The sequence below is a fragment of the Octopus sinensis genome, unplaced genomic scaffold (genome assembly GCF_006345805.1).
Source record: "Octopus sinensis unplaced genomic scaffold, ASM634580v1 Contig01638, whole genome shotgun sequence".
Classification (NCBI taxonomy): Eukaryota; Metazoa; Mollusca; class Cephalopoda; order Octopoda; family Octopodidae; genus Octopus; species Octopus sinensis.
This window is the reverse complement of record NW_021824954.1, coordinates 157,501-172,555: the sequence shown is the minus strand read 5'-3', so window position 1 is coordinate 172,555 and position 15,055 is coordinate 157,501. Positions and strand designations below refer to the sequence as shown.

At 33.5% G+C, this 15,055-nt stretch overlaps 1 protein-coding gene across 1 annotated transcript in view; it reads left to right on the top strand.

The window, feature by feature from the left end:
- The window catches only part of LOC115227081 (sodium- and chloride-dependent glycine transporter 1), a 58,957-nt gene that overhangs the window by 25,321 nt on the left and 18,581 nt on the right, over positions 1 to 15,055 (top strand). Inside the window, exons 3-9 of the mRNA XM_029798010.2 lie at positions 440 to 571; positions 1,252 to 1,588; positions 2,538 to 2,670; positions 4,913 to 5,047; positions 6,818 to 6,921; positions 7,971 to 8,095; positions 9,340 to 9,452. Of these exons, the coding sequence (XP_029653870.1) occupies positions 440 to 571; positions 1,252 to 1,588; positions 2,538 to 2,670; positions 4,913 to 5,047; positions 6,818 to 6,921; positions 7,971 to 8,095; positions 9,340 to 9,452 (1,079 nt within the window). The remainder of the gene's footprint in view (positions 1 to 439; positions 572 to 1,251; positions 1,589 to 2,537; positions 2,671 to 4,912; positions 5,048 to 6,817; positions 6,922 to 7,970; positions 8,096 to 9,339; positions 9,453 to 15,055) is intronic.

The following is a 15,055-nucleotide window of genomic DNA, read 5'->3' as shown; positions in this document are numbered from 1 at the left end:
CACACACACACACGGCTTATGAAGCCAACATTTGGGTGATATTAAAAGCATTTAAGCAAATGGACATGATAAATTTCCCAGTCGTCTACATTGTTGCATAGAACACCCAACTGATGAGGTATGATTATTCATCCATTCTCAACCTAATGCATAGCTCTCCACATGATTGCACAGTCCTACTAGAAATATCAACCAAATTACCTTCAAATGCCACTCTACCTTCTTGAAAGCAAAGAGGCAACATTAGTCCTTAATATACAAAAAGATGTGATAGTTTAGCTGGTATGCCTTTGATCAGAGCTGGCTGAGGATGCAAGCACCCACCCAACAAAGTATGCAAGATGATCTCAATTTTTAGATTGCTGCTTATAACTCACTCTTTCTGTTTGTATCATATATATAAGCATGTCTAATGCTCTTGTATCTTTTTCTGTTTCAGGTGCTTTTTTGGTTCCTTACTTTTTGTTCTTGTTTCTGTGTGGAATTCCTCTGGTCTTCATGGAAACTTCTTACGGTCAATTTGCTAGTTTGAGTCCACTGACAGCGTGGCGAATCAGCCCTATGTTCAAAGGTACGTTTCTGCTTTGTGTGTGTGCATGTTTATTTGTTTGATACTGATTATCATATCTAATGCCACTGAAAGTTTCTCATCTTGCTTGGCCACAACAGCTGGTGGGAAATCAAAAGTTTTGATTACATACTTTATGCAACTGCATCCAAAAATAGCAACATTTAGCTGAGTGATGATGATTCACTTCCCAACAAGCTTCAACCATTAGCATACTGATTTGCTGTTCCCTTTTATAAATACTACAACTACATCTGTTCTTCTAAACATTGCTAGTTGCATACCCTCACCACCCAATCCCACCTATGATACAAGCTCTTCTCTCACTGTTCTTCGAGTGTCTCACTTCTCAGACACTTGCACTAAACAGTTCTGTTTATTTCTTCTTTCTTGGAATTAGAATCCTTCAGAATGCCATATAGATACTCAAACCTCAAATTAAACATCAACCACATTAATTTCTTCAGTATGAGAGGGAAGACCAACAAAGCTGATGAATACAGCCTCTTATTGAACACTTTAACCATTTGGATGTCCATTTTCCTAATATTTGGTCTTTCCCTAACTTTCAGTCTTTCAACTGACTAAATTACTATATAAATTAATCATGTCACTTCATTTAATGCTGTAGTCTTTATCAGAATGATAACATTCCTTTAATCTAATATATTTTTTTGTTGCAGGAGTTGGTTATGGAATGGTGATCGTGTCAGGCATCGTATGTATTTACTATAACATCATCTTAGCCTGGACACTCTACTATCTGTTCCACTCATTCAGAGAAGTACTGCCTTGGAGTAATTGTGAAAACAAATGGAACTCCAAGAACTGTGTTGTCACCGAAAGGCAGAATGTAACAGAAACCCTCAACAGTACTGTGTTTACCACCAATGGTACTATGTTGGCCAATGCCACCTCGCTTGTCGGACTCTCCAATGCTACAGATTTGGTAGACAAAATCACTAATGATGATATCTTGTCCAATGTCACAAAAGTATCACCAAGCGAAGAATTTTGGCAGTGAGTTTTCTTATTATATTAGGTGTGTGTTTGTCTGTCTGTCTGTTTGTGTATGTGCATGCATAAAAGAAAGAGAGAGAGTACAACTATAATTAACATAAAGATATACTAACACTCCTTATTTGTGTTGGCATGTTCAGAAAAATGTTACGAGGAATGCATTACCATCATTACATTATACCTTTACATCTCTATTATAAACTGTATACCTTTACATCTCTATTATAAACTGTATACCTTTACATCTCTATTATAAACTGTATGGGCTTAGCTGCAATGTCTGAAACAAACTAAATAAAATATATAGTATTCATATTTGCATACAAAAAATGTTGAGTGCTCAGTGTACACATTAGAAGTGTATAGAGTGTTATAAATATGTGTACTAATGCCAACAACCCAAAATCTTTAAGTATGAAGAAATAATCTTATCAGCACACAAACTAAAACCTTCTCTTTGTGAAACAGAATACCATACTATTTTTCTCCGCGACCACCCCAAAATAAAGTAATAAAATAAAAATCAAAAATATACAGGAAGAAAATAGCTTGCAGAAAAAAATAAATGGATATTCACATAGTTGTATGGCTTTACAAGGCTCATACCAACTCTACATGTTTTGATGCCACTACGTGTCACCTTGGATAAAAGCCTCCTACCATAGACTTTTGCCTAATGAAGCCTTCTGTGAAAGCCTATCAGATAGACCAATTAACCAGTTTATCACCAACACCTGGCCTTTGGATACCTCTGTAAGCATTTGAATCAGGTTTCCAATCAGAGGTTCCTCCTAGTAGTCTCAGATGTTCTAACAAAAATCATCAGCTGCTGCTCCTTTCTCCCTCTGTTTAAGCCATTTCAAATGTATATGTATTGCCTACTATTTCTCTTTCTTCTTTCTCATCATCAATTAACTCAGTCACTCTGTTTTTTCTTACAAATGAAAAGGTTGAAAGTATTGGAAATCACTGATGGTATCGAAGATTTGGGTATCATCCGATGGGAACTGTTGCTTTGTTTGCTGCTTGCATGGGTTGTGGTATTTTTGTGTCTGTGCAAAGGAATCAAATCTTCTGGCAGAGTAAGTTGTTTATGTTTTTATTATTATTATTATTATATTATTATTATTATTATTATTATTATTATTATTATTATTATTATTATTATTAGAAGAAGAAGAAGTAGTAGTAGTAGTATTTATTATTAGTAGTATTATTATTATTATTGTGTTTCCTAGACGGCGAACAGGTGTGGTCGTCTTTTGTCAGACGCGACTTTCCGCAGCTCGTCTCTTTGACAGAGCTACAAACCTAGATTAAACACAGACCAAGAAAGGGCGCTTGGCACTTCGTGTGACATCAAGCTCTCTCCGCCCTCCACCAAGCGGGCAATGCGATCGGTCGTAGTTCCACTCTAGCGTTCTATAGAGGGTTAGTGGAAGAAAAGTACGACGACGTTCTCGGGGAAACTCTAGGCATTGACAATATTGAGTTGAGCGGGCTGTTCGGAAGGACTTTCAGGCCGGGGCCAATGGATAATTTCCAGACGTTGCTTGCCTGGCAGTGCTACCAAGGGGCACTGCCTGTTTGGGATAAACTCTACTGGCACGAGGTGCTGCCAGGATGACAAAACCGTTCTGCATGCACTCATCCAGTGTCCAAGTATTGCTGAACTATGGGTTTATGTCGAACAGCTACTGTCGCATATAGGACAGGTCCGGCTATCAGCTGAATCCATAGTGAAGATTGCCCCGCCGACCTCCTTTAACCGGGAGGGCAAGGCAGTTTTCCTTTGCCTAGTGGCTGTAGCGAAAGAGATGGTATGGTGGACCAGTTTGAAAGGGCTGAGGTCAGACACTTTCCTCTTTGGCCCAGGCCTCATCAACTTTTTCAAGTTTCACTTGAAAAGGAAGGTGAGAGTAGAGAGGGAAGTGCTGTCTGATAGCAAGTTTACTGAAAGGTGGATAAATGTCGCAAGAATGGCCAGTATGAAAGGACCCATTCTAAGGATACACCTGTTAAAAAAAGGTATTACAAAAGGAGAAAGGGGCTCTCTACCCCGCTTTTGACCAGGCTCCCGTGGCTTTTATGGGTTTTTCCACCAGGAACCTTTCGAAGCGCCTACCCCTATTGGGAGTTTTTCATTGTTAAATATTTTTTTTGTTATACTGTTTTTTACACGGATTTTCAAATGGACAAAACCCTTTGTAACTTTCATCCTGTGTTTTGTCCCTTTATGTTATAATTAATTTTTGTCAGCCCTTGTGGCCAATAAAAGAATTAATTATTATTATTATTATTATTATTATTATTATTATTATTATTATTATTATTGTTTTTCACCTGTCTACACATTCCGAGTTCAAATTCCCCCATGGTCAACTTTACCCTTCATCCTTTCAGGGTCAATAAATTATGTACCAATTGAGTACTAAGGTCAATGTAATTGATTATCCCCCTCCCCCAAATTTCAGGCCTTGTAGAAAGGATTATTATTATTAAGGCAGAACTGTAAGCATGCTGGACAAAATGCATAGTGTAATTTCACTTGTCACTATGTTCTGAGTTCAAAATTCCACTGAGGTCGACTTTGCCTTTCATCCTTTTAGGGTCAATAAATTAAGGTCAGTAAAATAAATTAGGGTCAATAAAACACTGGGGTTGATGTAATTGATTAGTCCCCACCCTGCAAATTTCAGGACTTGTACCTTTAGTGGAAAGGATTGTTATTCATTCTTGTAATTTACATTGTGATTTCAAATCCCATCAAGGTCAATTTTGTCTCTCATCTCTTAGGAGTCAGTTAATGAAAGTGCTAGCTTGTGATGTATTAATGTCAATCTAAATCACCTCTAATTTCTGACCTTAAATCTGCCTTTGTCAGAAATCCTTATTTTAAAGATAGTAGATCCCAGATATAATGGCGCAATCAATTCAAATACTTTGCAGTATTATTTGTTGAAATAACTCAATTTTGCCATCCCACCAAGTTCAATAAAGTTGGCATCAGTAATATACACTAGAAGAATAATGATTTGGTTAAGCTACTCTGTAGTTTTGAACCAAATGTAAGAAATAATTACAGAATCATGGTAAGTGTTAAAGACTGCAGTAGTCTTCTCCACCCACCCACTAGGCACTTTATCATTCCTGAGTTCCAATAGTGATTTTGAAAATTGTTTCAAATTTAATTAATTAGTCCTTAAATAACAAATATCAACATAAGTATGCATATACAGAAGGACAGATTTGAAGTCTAGTTTCACTTTCCATTTCTTTCAACTGTATTACCCTGTTGTATAAATCTATTGTTCTTGTCAATAGGTGGTGTACGTGACAGCGACTTTCCCTTATTTGGTTTTAACTATTTTGTTGATTCGAGGAGTTACTTTGCCTGGAGCTTGGGAAGGGTTGAAATTTTACCTTATTCCTAAATGGTCAAGATTGCTGGATTTTCAGGTGAGTTTACATTATTATTATTATTATTATTATTATTTGTTGTTGTTGTTGTTGTTGTTGTGTGGAAGGGCAGTTCTCGTTTCTTTCTTCCACTTAGCAACCACAGATGGGAGTATATGCCTCTTGACCTTACAAGGCCAGCGAGTCCCTCAATATGCCGTCACCACCACCACCTCATCTGTCTATACATGACTACCTTCACCTTCACTGCCTTTGTCGCACTCCACCTCACACCTAAGCAGCTACTGCACTTGCTTGCAATAAAAAAGTTTATTCTTATATTTTGTTGTACAATACTTTTATAAAGCTAACTAACAAATTTTTGTGAAGTTAGTTTCAATCCTTCATGTTTTAAAATTGTTTTTCATTTTCAAACTGGCCATATTTGAAACAAACCATGGAACTGAATTCTTCAACAAATGAGATAAAGAAAAGGAAAATTTTGATAAAACTTTCCCACCACTGGTTCAAATCAGGACCACCATTACCACCACAGCCAGTGCCAACCAAAAGCCTCACAAACCTGCTCAGACATTTTCAAGTCTGACTGGTACCAACTAGATTTCTGAAATGTACCAATGTGGACATGAACAATTTGTATCAGGTCATCTAGGTCACATCTAGATAGAGTATTCTGTAAGCCTGTGGATAACAAGAGTATAAATTGTCCACTTTTTATGATCATCGGCTACAAATTTGTTAACTGCACAGTCAACCTAGAGAGACTTCATAGGCAGGGACCCAGTTACTAGAAGCTGAACGCATCACTCCCAGAGTGTGGCAACTTATAGACACTAGTTTAGCTAATTAATTAAGTGGGCATTGAAAGGGTCAATTGTTAACAACAAATGGTGGGTTTCCCTGAAAAGGGAAATTGAAGGAGTCAGTTGTTAACAACAAATTGTGGGTTTCCCTGAAAAGGGCAATTAGAGTAGAATCGATTAGGTTTAGTAAGGCATAATCAATAGAAAGAAATAGAATAGAGAGGAAACTTAAAAGAGGTGCTTAAGAAAAGCATCACAACTGACATACTGGTGGTGAGATTGATCCTGGACCAATTCTTCAATATTAAGTTTGGAGGATGCTTTGTATTTCATCCCTTTGGCAGGGAAGGTCAATAAAATATGTACCAGTTGAAGTACTGGGGGGGGGGGGTCAGTGTAATCAACTTACCCCTCCCTCAAAACTGCTGGTCTTGTGCCAAAATTAGGAAGAATTATTACTAAATTGGCAGAAGTGTTAAGAGTGTCATAAAATGCCTTGCAGTCCTTGTTCAAGTTCTTTACATTCTGCTTAAATCCTGCCAAGGTCAACTTCAGCTTTTAACCCTCCAAGGGACAATAAAATAGAAGTACCAGAGTTGATATTTAACTAACCTGAACCACCCACCTCTTTCCACTACATTTCTGGCCTTGTGTCTATATTAAAAAAACAGTAATATTATTATTAATCTTATTAAGGTGGCATACTAGCAGAACCATTACTGCACCTGACAAAATGCATAGTGATATTCCTTCCAGCTCTTTACTTTCTGAGTTCAAATGCCACCAAGGTTGACTTCACCATTCATCCTTTTGGGGTCAACCAAATAAGCACCGGTTGAGCACAATGTAATCAACTTACCCCCACTCCCAAAATCGCTGGCCTTGTGCTAAAACTTGAAATTATTGTTTTTGTTAATATTTCATTTTTCAAAGATTTCTTTAGAATATTAGAACAAATAATTTTTATACTCTTTCAACTAATATTTCCATTTTTGCTCCCTTACAGGTCTGGGGAGATGCAGCCACTCAAATTTTTTACTCTGTTGGCATGTCCTGGGGTGGTCTCATCACAATGGCCAGTTACAATAAATTCCACAACAACGTTTACAGGTGAGATCTACTATATCAAGTTCAAGCTAATACAGTCATTCAGCCTGATAGAAATAGCAGCCAAATTTCTCTCAAATTACTACCAACTTTCAAAAAAAGACAAGAGATTGGAGTAATATAGTTTTAAATGCAGTGACTACATACAGTGTTTGGATACTCTAGAATGGGAGGTAGGGCTGTAGCAGGAAGATTCTTTTCATCATAAATATGCAACACTTTCTACACTTGTGTTTATCATTGAAGTATTCAGTTCATGCTGTATCAAAGTGGTAGACTTCATTGTAGATGAACAATCTCTACTTGGGTCACTTATTTTCTATATGCATACCAAGCTGTCCAATCTATGCCAGTATGGAAAATTGACATTAAATGATGATGGTAATGATGATGACGATGATGAAGATTGCAGCCACACTTTTTAAGTATAGTCTTTGAAACATTTCCAGTGTTCTCCATGCATACATTTTTCTTTATTCAGCTGAAAGTAATAAAATGTTGTTTTGACAACTGATGACCTTACATTTGCACAACTTGGCTAACCCATTGACATTGACATCATGTAATTATGTCTCCAATGAAGCCAGTATTGACCTGGTAGAGCACACTCACATTCTCTATCTGTATTACCACTGAATATGCCTTATTTTCTTCTAACATTTATGGTAGTATATTTCCAAATTCTGAAAATGTTGCTTATAATTTACTCAGGTTTTAGGGCCATGTAGAAGGCTAAGTGTAACAACAGTCTCATGCATCAATAAGTTTGGTTGTTGTCTCCTGGTATAAATGTACCTGTCTTTGCAAATGACCAGAAATTGTGCTGGCACATTTTATTCAGTATTAGATTTCTCCATCTATCAATATACCTGAATTGCTGGACCAGGTTCCAGCTTCTTGACACAAGATTTTTGTTTTATTTCTGTTAATAATTAACCCCATACTCTCATTCTTCATTAAAAACACAAATACAAATACTAAATATGTGTGTGTGTAAAGTCATTTCGTTTATTTCTTGTGATAATAATTATGTTTTTTTATTTTATTTTCAGAGATGCTATGTTAATCCCAGTTATTGGTTGTACAACTAGTGTTTATGCCGGGTTAGTTATTTTCTCTGTTCTTGGATTCATGTCTTATGAAACCGGTATCCCAATTGAAGATGTTGTCACCCAAGGTAAGGGACACAAACACTGTACATATTCAATTTGTCATATAATAATTTTTGTCTCTTTGTATAATCCCATTCACATCTAGAACAAATCAACATCAGTGCTTGGTCAATGCTTAAACAATTCTATTTGCTACCAATCGGTATGGTTAATTAGTAATGTAGTGCACTTCATTTTGGGTGCTTCATATACAATGCAATTTGTGAGGTTCTTTTTCCTTCAGGCTGCAGTGTGATTGATCATATATTTTCTCAGTTAGAGTTGATAGGGGACTAAGCAACAATAACAATTATTTACCCTCAGAGCAACGAAGGATTATCAACATATTGACTCAACTGGCTAGAAAGAACAGTCGAATCTCCTTTCATATCTTTAAATAAGAAGGAACCTTTAGATAATGTCCAGGATGCGGTTATACCTGAAGTTTAAAAATAAAATTGTCTTTAACGTCAGCAAAGACTCCAATGCTCCTAACACATGTAAATGATATTCGAATTTATAGTAATTTGACCCGGTAGACGTTGTCAAAAAGTTGATTTTATCGTTATCTTTAAGCTTATTTGTTTGAAACAAACTATTCAAGTGCGGTAATTATTCTGTTAGGGGAGATAATTATATTGATGAATTTGATTAACTGCAGTTATTTACCTTTATTAAGTAACAATTATGGAAGCAAAACATATTAATTTGGCTCTTAAAGTTTGTATTAACAAATAACTGACTCTCCGTACTTAAAAACAACCATGCTGTGACAGAAAAGATTTATATTCATTTGTAAGGCATAGAGCTGCAGAATTGTTTGGGTGTTGGACAAAATAGCGTGTAATATTTGACTATGTCTCTTTACGTTCTGAGTTCAAATCCTCTAATTCATTTTAACGAAATAATTATAAGATTATCAGTGTGTGTGTATCATCATTTAGCGTCTGCTTTCCATGCCAAATAAATATTGGAAAGAAGCGCATTTGGTCAAATTTGGACATACAACAGTTTGACATAATAGCAAAAAAATATACATATATATATATATAATATATATATATATATATATATATATATATATATATATTGACTTCTATTTATATTTAAATTGATAGATTTATCATCATTTTCCCTACCTGCGCTATAGGTTTCTTTCAATCTCTGTCTACCAAATCCAAAATAGAAAAGAACTGAAAGAAACAAGTTTTTTTTTTCTTTACATTTCACTAATTTGCATCATTTTGTTTCTTCTTTTACCATCTTATAGGTCCTGGTCTAACATTTGTTGCTTACCCTGAAGCTGTAACTAAGTTACCAGTGTCCCCTCTGTGGGCAATTTTGTTTTTTTTAATGTTATTTACCGTTGGCTTGGACAGCCAGGTAAGTCATGTTCTTTTTTGCTCTCTCTTTAAATAATCAACATCACCCTTAGAATGTGTCTGGAGAAAAGTCCCAAATCATCATGTCCCGCCTTAATTGGTATCTAAAAGAAAGTCAATGCATATACAATGTTTCCTCAGCAATAGTTCTCTCACTATCTAGTTCTATCTCTCTCTTTCATTCTCTCTCTCTCTCTCTCTCTCTCTCTCATTCTCACACTATCAATCACTCACTCTATCTTGTGCAATTTCTCAGTCTATCACTCTGTATCTCTGTATATAATATATATTACATGTATATATATATTATATATATATGATATTTATTATATATATATATATATATATATTTATGCACACACACACACATATGTGTACATATACATATGTATACATATATGTATGCATATGTGTGTGTGTATGTATGTATATATATATATGTGTGTGTGTATGTATGTTTATATGTGTGTATATACATATATGCATGCATATATTTACATATATATACATATATTTAAATATATATACATGCATATATTTACATATATATTATATACATTCTTGCTATCTTTTCTCTTGCTCTCTTCTCTTTTCTTTATTTTAATAGTTGAGAAAATACAAATATGACCACTTGACCTCAGATTTGTTAGCAATGTTTCTTTTATTCATTCTTTCATTCTAGTATTTTTTTTTTTTTTTGAGAAGATTTTCTCTACAGCAAGTTTACTATTTAGTAAGTTACTGAGTTTAACATACACAATAGACCCAAACTTATCAGAATTTATTCTATTTTGAAAATTAATATTGTTATTATTATGGAAGTAGGTTTTTGGTAGCATGGAAAGAGTAGTAGAAATAGTGCTGAAATACTAGAATAGATTTGATGATAGTCTTCCCTTCCCTCTCAATGTGTCATATGTTTATGTCAAGCATCTTTTTTTTTTTTTTTGCAGTTTCAGTTATTTCTGTTTATTTGTATCAACCTCAGTATTCTATAATTTCTGCTATTTGTGAAATATGCCTTTAGTGCCTAACCTTAGTAGCAATACCATATTAATACATAGGCACAGGGACCTTGTTTTAGGGGCCCAGTTGTAATCTGTGTTGTTGACTTGTTGCCAATAAATAAATACTATAAGGCCCAGTGCAGAGATTTGTCCAGGAGCCTGTAATGTTGCTAAGATAGCCTTGGCCAGCAGAGTTCACTCAGTTGCAAGTATCTGAACCAATTCACATCCATGTTTTGCCACTACACTCATTTTCTCAACAAACATTGACCAGTGTATGTTGCTGCTGGGTATTTGCTGTAACAATTTTATCTGTAAAGAGGACCTGACAAGATTATTGGCTCTGGCCCAAACTTCTGACAAAATTATATAAAAAGAATATTTTTATACACAATTTAGCTTTATTGTAACTTGTGAAAGAAAAAAATGAAAATTTACATTTATTAGTTCTGAAGAAGCCAACTTTCCCATAAACTTATGAAAAAATTATGTAGAATAAAATAAATGCTTTTTTTATGAAATTTAGTAAGTTTCTTTAGTTAGCCTTAATGAAAAAATATGTAGTGAATTAAATTTGGTCGGAGTAACACTAATAAACTTGGCAATCAGGTGTTCATCAAATTAATTTTTCATTTAATTCTTGTGAAGGGGAAGTGTTTTGTAATTGTCTGAGGGAAAATGGTCAAAGAAACTTCTACAGCACAAAAAGAAAAAATGGTCTTGTGTCTTTTCCATTTCAATGAAGTTCAGAAGGTAGAAAGCATCAGTAACAACCCATATTATTAAAAATCGCTATTTTTTATGAAATTTCCCAATAAAACCATGAAAACAATGTTTTCTTTATATAAACAATGTTTTCTTTTTCAAAATGTTTATTTTTCTCATCAGACCCTTTTTATACTATTGATTTATTTCAAAAGAACTTTGAAATATAAAAAAAATCAATTTAAAAAAAATTTCTGATCCTACTTTATAACTTTTGTAAATTTTTAGATTTTCACAAAACTTTTAATAGTAATCTCCATTTTTTTAATCAACTACCTTGATCCCTAGTCAAAATTGTTTTAAATATAAATGATAAGCATTTGGAGAGAGCGAGCAACGTTCTTTAAAAATAATACAGGTATCAAAGTATTCAACACGCCATCAAAACAACAACAAAATACATTCCTTGTTCATTTCAGCCATTTTTGTGTTTTTTTTTTTTGTTTTTGTTTTTTTCCTATACCTGTATTTTAGCTTTAAAATGAAAATCTTTCATGTTTCTTGCTAGCTGTTCTTGATTTTGGGAGTCAAATTCAAAGAACATGTGGATTATCTATCGACATGTTCTTTGGGTATCATAAGAGTTACAATGTAATGCCTATTCAATTGTGGCAATACATTCTGGGTTGTTTTCCCCCTTCCTGTTCACCTCTACTAAGCTTCTGGTTGGCCACTAAAGCTTGGTAGAGTTTCTTGACAACACCATTATTCATTCCACCTTCCAAAATTAAAGTGTTTAAAGAATTAAATTTTTTTTTTTTAATGTAGTGATAATTTTAATGTAGCAAAATTTGCAGTATTAAACTTAACAATTTATGTGACTTTTTATGAAGAAAATAAATTCTATCTTTATTATATCAATTAGAAATAATTTTCCTTAATTGCAAATTACATTTTCCTATACTAAAATTTCAAGAATTTAAAGTAAAGAATATATTCCATCCTATCAAACATGTTTTTTAAATATTTAATTTATGAAAATAAAATATCTAAATTTTTCAAATTCAGTTTTAGACATTTTTCTTAATTTTTTTTTCTAGCAAAAGCCCCTGAACCCACTATGATGTATATGGTGTTGTCTTAAACTTCAAAACCATCTAGCTATGTGTGTGTATATATATATATATGTTTATATATATATATATATATATATATATATTTATGCATATATATATATATATATATGTATATATATATATATATATATATAATACAAAAGAATCTTTTCTGTCTTCCCCCTTTTCTCTATCCGTCTTTCTCTATCACTCTGTATCTCTTTGTCTATCTTTCTCTCTCAATCTCTGTCACTCCTCTCTTTTCCTCACTCTCACTCCCATTGTCTTATGCATATTCAAGTAGTTCTTGCTGACTAGAGATCATGGCATTTTAAACTGATGCTTTCTCGCTTGACATATTCAAAGAAAGACCTAAAAGTACTACTAGTTAATGCATGGATGGACACTTGACCACTCGTTCATATATAATTATCATACACAGTTTTGTTTTTCCTTCGTTTCTTAGATGGATTCTGTATTTGTATTGACAATCTAAAAAGTACCAATTTGGGACAGCGCTGTTTGAACTCTCTCAACTTCCAAAAAATGTTTTCACATTAAAAAAACACTTTTTTTTTATTCATTTTCAACTTTTTTTAATTTATTTTTATCAAATCTTTGTTTTATTTTATTTTTTTCTTTTAAACTTAAATTTTATTTTTTATCAATTTTTTTCTTTCAACATTTTACTTTTTTCACTATAAAACTTTTTGTATTTTTGTTCCTTTCCCTTTCCTTTTACGTACCCAAATTTGAATTTTTTTTTTTTTTTTACTTAAATGAAATTGAAAGGGGACAATATGAAGATTTGGTAATCTCCAGACACATTTCTTTTTTTCTCTTGTTTCTTCTAGCTGTTGAAATATTACAATATGTGTCAATAAACATGACTATATTTCTTTTATGAATAGCCAGACTACTAGAATTAATGTTTTTTTCACCCCCTCACCAAATATATCTCCTGACAAGAGAGATGTTAGTTCATCATTTTTTTTTCCTTTATCTCTGTTGACTTTGTTTGTTGTTTTTTTTTTTACATATGTAACATATGTTATACACCTCTTACTTTCTTTCAACATTTCTCTTACATTTCTGTCTATAGTTTTAAGGAGTTATTTAATTTATTTCATCTCATTTTCTGTCATTTTCCATGTAATTTTTTTTAGGTATTTTCCAATCTCTCTCTCTCTCTCTCTCTCTCTCTCTCTCTCTCTCTCTCTCTCCTCTCTCTCTCTCTCTCTCTCACTCTCTCTCTCTCTTTCTCTTTCTCTCTCTCTCTCTCTTTCTCTCTCTCTCTCTCTCATTTCCCTGTGTAGCTATTATTTTCAGAATTTTATTTTAGTTTCTCCAGTATTTAAGAATCTTTGCGATGCTGATGACATTTATTGTTTATTATAGTGAACTAATAAGCAAATATATATGTCCCAAAAAAGTCAGTGTATTTGTAATATGCACATGCACAGACACTAGCACAGTTGAACATGCCTCCTATTTACTCACATGCATCTATGCATATGTGTGTGTGTGTATGTGTGTGTAAAACTGTGTGTGCACATATAATAATGTACATTGAAAACAGCGAATGAAAGATATTCCATTGTATGTAGATGTTAATTTTCCAGCCGAATAAACACCACTTCTCAAAAGGAGCTTGTCTTTAGACTACTCATGTTTAAATTTAAAAAGTTATATGTGCCTCGCGTATGTGACTAATGCTCAATTCCAATCATGGGAAGTCTACATTCACACAGTCAAAAAATTTGATTGCTTCATAGACTACAAGTTTAATCCCCCAATGTGATTCTCCAAGTATGCAGTACTGTAGATGTTCGACTTTATTTAAATAATTCAATCAAAAATTTTGCAATTTGGGCATAAAATTTTGCTGTTTGGTAAATGATTGACTTTACGTTGATAAAGAGTAAATGGAAAATATGCATGTACATGCACACCCATGCACACATACACATAAATAAAAACATTACAAGTATATGCATGTATGGTATTTTTTGTGCATGTAGAAATTATGAATTTCAATTGCTTTCAGTATTTTGAAGCAGATAAAAACATAAATGTCATTTTGCTCAATTTCTGATTCACTTGTCTTTAGTTTATGTTGTCGCTGTTTGGTTTCACTAAGGTATCTCAACTCTACATCTGTAAAAGTCCCATTTTAGCTTCTAATTGATGTAGGAAATCTACACAATTTCTTAGATCTGAATTCACAGTTGAGTTCCTGTTTTAGTAACCTCTTCATTTACAGCCTATTTGAATTTCTGGTTATGTGATTATTTTCATCTCCCAATTCTAGTTTCAACTGGATTTGAAAATTCAATTTTAGTAGGTCTATTAATTCGAGGTGTATGATATAACTTCAATGTCATCATTTCTCTCATAACTCATTCAAGTATTTCACTGTAATTACTCAAACAAGGATAAAACTCCTCTGTGGACAAATCAATGTTTTGAATAAAAGATAGTTGAAATGAAATATATCTGCTATCAGTCACCAATGGAGCCATAACCATTGAACAGTAAGAAATAACATCATAGAGAGCCGCATTTGTGAGGAAATTTTGTCTCCTAGTTGCAATCATTTTACTTCTTTTAAGTCATTGGTCCTTTGAGAAAGGCAGGACAGCTACACAATCTTCTTTCCTTTTCCCAATAAATCTTAATTTTGCACCTGCCTATTTGAGTCATCAGTAATTCCACTGAAGATAATATTTCATCTGAAATCATGACGAGATATTCACATCTTTTTAAATGCAAAAGAA